The 6,806-nt window shown below is 42.2% G+C and overlaps 1 protein-coding gene across 1 annotated transcript in view; it reads right to left on the bottom strand.

Moving 5' to 3' along the window:
• Positions 1-6,806, bottom strand: part of LOC117444216 (netrin receptor DCC-like) — a 49,902-nt gene that overhangs the window by 26,868 nt on the left and 16,228 nt on the right. Inside the window, exons 6-7 of the mRNA XM_034079869.2 lie at positions 3,319-3,513; positions 2,657-2,689 (exon numbers count right to left, since the gene is read on the bottom strand). Of these exons, the coding sequence (XP_033935760.2) occupies positions 2,657-2,689; positions 3,319-3,513 (228 nt within the window). The remainder of the gene's footprint in view (positions 1-2,656; positions 2,690-3,318; positions 3,514-6,806) is intronic.

Below are 6,806 nucleotides of genomic sequence, written 5' to 3'. Positions count from 1 at the left end.
AAGGGAAGCCAGTCCCCACACGTGACTATGTAAACAGATGTAGGTCCCCACAAGTATAGTAATGCTAGACCACCCACACACACACACACACACACACACACACACACACACACACACACACACACACACACACACACACACACACACACACACATACACACACACACACACACACACACACACACACACACACACACACACACACACACACACACACTCAGGTTATATGGACCTGCCTAGAACACTATCAGTATTGGGAATCAGACGGTTCCCATGGTAAGGACATGCAGGGTGTTTTCCAGCAGAACACTTTGTGGCCTCTGGGTTTCTGGGTAAAAGCGAAGATGTGTATTCAGCAGTTTACCTAAAGAGAAGCTGTCGGCAACAGAGAACACGGAGCTAACCGCCTGGTTAAAGGAAACCTGCGCACTAACACACAGTCAGCACGCACAGAGCATAGCTACATGTGTTTAGCACCAAAGCTACATCCGTGTTGCTCCAACACGTCCACACTGAGACAACAAGGCTGAAGCACTTCTCTGATTCCTCCAGCCAAGTTTTTCCCCAGAGTGCTCATTTGGAAATCTGGAGGAGGAAATGTAAAGAAGTCAGAAGCAGATCATCACAGAGGCTGCGAAATCACAGCGATTGAAACCTGATGAAAGACGTTCCCAAGCCTCCACAGGAAGCTGAGTCTGAAGAAGTCCCTGTTCCAAGCCATGAGAGCCAGGCGATGCATCATTCTCACACATCTCAAGCTGAAAGCTGGCTGAGGATCCTTTGCAGACTGAAGCCACAGAAGTGATTTCAATACAACATTGGATTTTCAGATACATCTGAAATACACACACGCACACACACAATCAGAAGTGTGTGTTTACAGTGCAAGGTGCGCAGTATCAAGGCCTAACATCAATCTTCTCTTGTCCCTTGTGATTGATATGGAGAGGGAGTGTGTCGCAGCACTTCGCTCACACACTCAGAGACACACACATCTCCCGGTGACAAACAGCAGCGCGTAGCACCATGACACCTCTCTGCTCCAGTGTCCCGTCGCTTCACTGCACCGAGGTCCAGCTGCACTGAATATTCCCAGAATGCTGTTGTGGGGAACGGGAGGACCTTTGACAGAGTGCCACGTCATGCCTGTGTGTGCTGGGCTTGTACACTTTGAGCATCGTGTTTCTATGAGTGGCCTTCAGTCGCCGTCTCACCTCAAAGACCTCTCTACAGCTGCTGGGGTCAAACATTCATGGTTCCCAGAAGACGAGTAAATAACATCCACATGTTCATATACATACGTTTTTAAGACCAATTTAAATATAATTTAAAAAACAATTAGATGTATTGCGATTGAGATCACGTCTGGTTTAGACATTCGTGATGACCCTCTCAGGATTCATTATAGTGTTCTTTGTACACCGTAAACCCTGCTCCACACTACCGTCTTAAATCTGTACATCTCTCCACTTTGAATTTAGCAATTGTCATATTTGATTTGACTGCACTCAGTTTCTTACATATGTATATGTATGTAAATATTGTCTTTATATTTAATCTGTGAAAATAGCTTTTATAATAATACTATTCTTTGCTCATTTCTTAAAAAAAACGTATACTTTTTTTTGTATCTTTGTACATTTTGACTTTGGTTTCATGTTCTGTGTGATTGTCAACTTATTTCACACAACTGTATTAGGTTAGTGTAAAGAAATAATGTTAGACTGAAATAAAGAAATGCTAATCATGTTGAATTGCCTTAAACATGATGGTGCATTCATGTCCCCCTCGGGATAATTGGAATACATATTGTAACCCCCACCATCAGGCCACACATTGTAATAGCTCCAATCCTGTTTGTGTTGTGTGTTCACTCCAAACTTGCCAAACAACACATGACTTTCCTTCAGCTTGATTAGTCGTAGAAAAGAACATTTGACTTATCGTCTCTTCCTGTTGCTAAATACTTTGATACCAAGACTGAGATCAGACTGGGCTCACCCCTCCTTTCTTTCCTCTCCACCGTTATCCCTCCTTCCCTTCCTTCTGAAACTTTGATGCATCAGAATATTCTGAATATCAGACAGGGCTTGAAGATCATTTGATAAATCATTACTTGTATTAAAAAGTAATGATGAAAATAATGAAATGGGCAGACGATCTAAAGAGGGACTTTCAAATCAATAATTTGAAGCCAGTTTGATAAACAAGTATATTTACAGACCATCTGATGAGAAGACCTACACTTTAGAGAGAGTGTAAAGCTTCCGTCACACACACACACGCACGCACACACACGCACGCACGCACACACACACACACACACACACACGCACACACGCATGCATACACGCACGCACACTCACACACGCACGCACACACCACACACACACGCACGCACGCACACACACACACACGCACACACGCATGCATACACGCACGCACACACACACACACACGCACGCGCGCACACACACACACGCACACGCACGCACACACACACACACACACACACGCAAACACACGCACGCACGCACACACACACGCACGCATACACGCACACACGCACGCACACCCACACACACGCACGCACACACACACACACACGCACACACACGCACACACACACACACGTGTTTGGTGGGGGAAAGCCTACCTTGATCGTTTGCCATCTTGTCAGGATGTTCAACTGAAACAAAAACAGAGAGGGTCAGCAAACGTATGCAATATAAAACAAAGGTATACACTGCAGATTAAGCCACTCTTGATCTTTCGTCTCTCGCACGCACGCACGCGCACACACACACACACACACACACACACACACACACACACACATGACTAGCATGACTATCCTTGTGGGGACCTAAATCTGTTTACACAGTCACGTGTGGGGACTCACCTCCCGTATGGGGACATAATGGAGGTCCCCATTTAGGGTGAAGACTTGGTTAGGGTTAGGCATGTATTGGTTCTGGTTAAGGTTAGGATAATTCTCCAGGAAATGTAATGTCCCCTGAAGTGATGTAAACATGGTGTATGTGTGTGTGTGTGTGTGTGTGTGTGTGTGTGTGTGTGTGTGTGTGTGTGTGTGTGTGTGTGCATGACATAATCCCCTCTGAATTTCACTACACTCCTTCAATTGCCGTGACTTTGGAGGGAAACTAAATTGATTGAAATGTCTACACACACACACACACACACACACACACACACACACACACACACACACACACACACACACACACACACACACACACACACACACACACACACACACACACACACACACACACACACACTCTCTCTCTGACTGACCCTTGGCGGTCCTGAAGTGGACCGGCTCAGACAGCGGACCCACTCCCTTGGCGTTCTTGGCCTGGATCCTGAAGTAGTAGACCGTGTCCAGGTTCAGATCCACCACCTGATGGGTCAGTCTGTCCCCTGAGATGGCCTCCATCACCCAATCATCGATCGGCATGTTCTTGTCCAGCGTGTAGTACAGGATGTACCCTGACAGACAGACAGTATAGGGTTATAGAGTAATAGCTGCAATGTTAGCATGAGATCAACATGACCACCTCTTATCCGGTCTGCAATAAAAAGGATGTTAAATGGTGATGTGAACTTCAGGTTAAAGTTTTGTAAATTAGGACAGAAGACAATATATGAAACTATAAGTGTTCATTTGTAAGTCGCTTTGGATAAAAGCGTCAGCTAAAAGCAATGTAATGTAATGTAATTAAGTCTAAACTACTCAAAAGTAGCTATTTATATCTAAGAACATGTCTTGTTCATGACCAATATTAGTAGTTTGACTCTAATTGACCTGAACAGGTTCCCTATTCTAAAGTCGCCTCCTCTTCACACTTTGTAAATACATGATAGCACACAACTACTGAAATGGACCTCAACAGTGCATGAACAAGGTAGGCCCAAAGTGAAATATCAGTTTTATCAATGAACCACAACAGAGAGGTTCAGACACATGTACCAAAACATGTCAAGGTTCTCCAAGGCTGAGGACACATACTGTATGCAGCCTGTACTTTTGAATAAAAACAGATTTTTAACAGAGTTTATGTATTTGTATTCATACTGTGTGACCTGCTTGTATGTACTTACACACTAGGTGTACTGTTCTCTCTATGTGCTCTACTGGCTCAGTGTGAACAGAGAGTTAACAGCCAGCCAAACTCTTTTGAGAGCCAGGGAATGAGCAGCCATGCTCCTTTATTGACTTATTTGAAGTCCACTGAAATTATACAAGTGAAACTATACAAAAATAAGTTACAAGGCACTTAATGATCTCATACATGCAAGTGTAACATACACAGATTAACACTTAGGACAGCTAAGTGTAAACAAGGTAAATATAGCTAATGCTAGCTGTACGCTAGCATGTATGCTAACGCTACAGTGTATGCTAATGCTACAGTGTATGCTAACGCTAGAGCGAATGCTAACGCATTTTCTCATTGTGTTTAAACATCTCCACATGTCATCACATAAACACAATACATGTTACTAATCCTTACAGTGTAAGTGTGTGGCTCACACTTACAGTCATTGCTTTCTGACGGACTTGACCCTTACTCTTCAGGCTGCATAGGGAAAATGAGTGGCAGTGCACTCATGGATATCTACTGGTCTACTGCCATGCTATTCACTTCACTTTCTCCTACTTGCTGTGCCCGGTTTCCTGTCTAACCTTCAGTACACATTTTACAAAAATATAAATGTGCAAATATGAAACATACAGGTCAATGTCACCTTGCTATTGGTAGCTGAGCTGTCAATACCCCAAAACATATTATAAGATATAAATACCTAATTTTGAGTTATTTAGACACAATTAACACTTATAGTCTCATGTCTTGTTACATAAGAATAGATCATATTTGTTAAGTGTTATTATGGGAGAATTACTATTCTTGTGCTACGACTGCCTTATCAGGCCCATATTGAGCAGAGCATATTGAGTGTGCATTTTGACCCTGTGCTGACAAGACCTGTTGCCGCAGCATCCACTGTAAGTAATCTTGTTTAACTAGACTTCTCTATTTCAGTTATTCTACTCTGTATAACTCTTCTGTATTTACTGTACCAAAAAAGGGCGCTTTTGAGAGAATTTAAATCTCAGATCTGATCACGTGAAACTCTCACAGGTCTCAGTATCTATCTCGGCTGCATTTAAATAGGCACGCCCTGTCAGCTCCCCTGCGAGATGGAGTTCATGACTTTATGAGCTGTTCATGAGCACTCATGAAACATTCATGAACAACTCATTATATGTTCACTTGTCATGTTCATGAACCAAAATTCTTAAAATGCTCATGAACCATTTTAAAGAGCAGTTCATGAATTTTTTAAAAACATTGTTCATTCATATAAAGTTCCTGTTTTGCTCATGACAGACTTTTATGAGTATTTCATGAACTTTTCATGACTATGAGCATTTCATGAATTTTGGATGATTGTGGCAAGTTCAGAATATTTTGGAATATTCATGAGCATTTTATGAACTTTTGATGATCAGTGTGATGTTTTTAAAGACCTCTTGAATATTCATCTACTATTTGAACATTTCTTTCTTTTTTAAAACTTTTAATCTTAAAACAAAACAATAGTGAATTTGAAACTGAACATTATCTGTATTTATTTTGGTGACATTCATATCATGTTATGGTTTATCTGTACTGTTTGAGAAGCAGTATGAGTAAGTAGCGCCAAGGTGGAACCTTTGGCAGGTGAGCGGTGACATCTGGGTTATTTTAGGGGGGACACTTCCGCCCCCTCCTTAGAAGCTGTGACTACCCGATCCGTCACCCTGCCCGATCGGTTCTGCGCATGTGCGAGAGGGTCCGCCATGTTGGACAACTCCGGACGGCAACACCAGATGGACACTTGACACAGTGGCTTTTAGCAAAGCTCAAAAAGAAAAACCGAGAGGGATGAGTTATTGTTGTTACAACGTGACTTCACTATTATTTAACAACTCTTTTTATTGGGTTCTTTTATTTGGGGTTAAGTACATTGTCAGAATAAGTGAGGAATGAATTTAACTTCTGTTAGACAGCCATATGCCATACATGTTTGCATACATTCACAGTAAATATGTATTCAGTATGATAGCTGTCTAACAGAAGTTAAATCTATTTCTCACTTATTCTGACAATGTACTTAACCCCAAATAAAAGAACCCAATAAAAAGAGTTGTTAAATAATAGTGAAGTCACGTTGTAACAACAATAACTCATCCCTCTCGGTTTTTCTTTTTGAGCTTTGCTAAAAGCCACTGTGTCAAGTGTCCATCTGGTGTTGCCGTCCGGACTTCCGGACCATCTCGCACATGCGCAGAACCGATCGGGTAGGGTGACGGATCGGGTAGTGACAGAAGCAATCCAGACGATCAACCGGATCCTGTGTATAATTATTGCTGCTCCACTTTTCTGTTTTCTACAGGTCAGTACATAATGAAAATGATCGATGTTAACTTGTGTGAATTATATATGATGTTGGAGATGTTTAGGAGAGTGTGTCAGAAGGTTTTGAGCATGTTTGACATAGTAACGGTATTTTAAAAATACTAAACTGTCGTCAACAATAGATGCGATTTTCGCGGGCTTCAGCCGCACCTGGGTAAAGGTGACCTGAGCGAAGGCTCGCAGGCAGGTTAGCTGCTGCGCACGGGTAATATGTTATGTTTACCTGAGTGCAGTCTTGCAGGCACATTCCCTTGTTTTTTGTTTATTAACATTGACAGTGTATTTTTGTGATCTCCATAATATGTTATATTTGGTAAG

The sequence above is a fragment of the Pseudochaenichthys georgianus genome, unplaced genomic scaffold (assembly GCF_902827115.2).
Source record: "Pseudochaenichthys georgianus unplaced genomic scaffold, fPseGeo1.2 scaffold_752_arrow_ctg1, whole genome shotgun sequence".
Classification (NCBI taxonomy): domain Eukaryota; kingdom Metazoa; phylum Chordata; class Actinopteri; order Perciformes; family Channichthyidae; genus Pseudochaenichthys; species Pseudochaenichthys georgianus.
The sequence above is the reverse complement of the archived record's forward strand: the minus strand, read 5'-3'. Positions and strand labels throughout refer to the sequence as shown.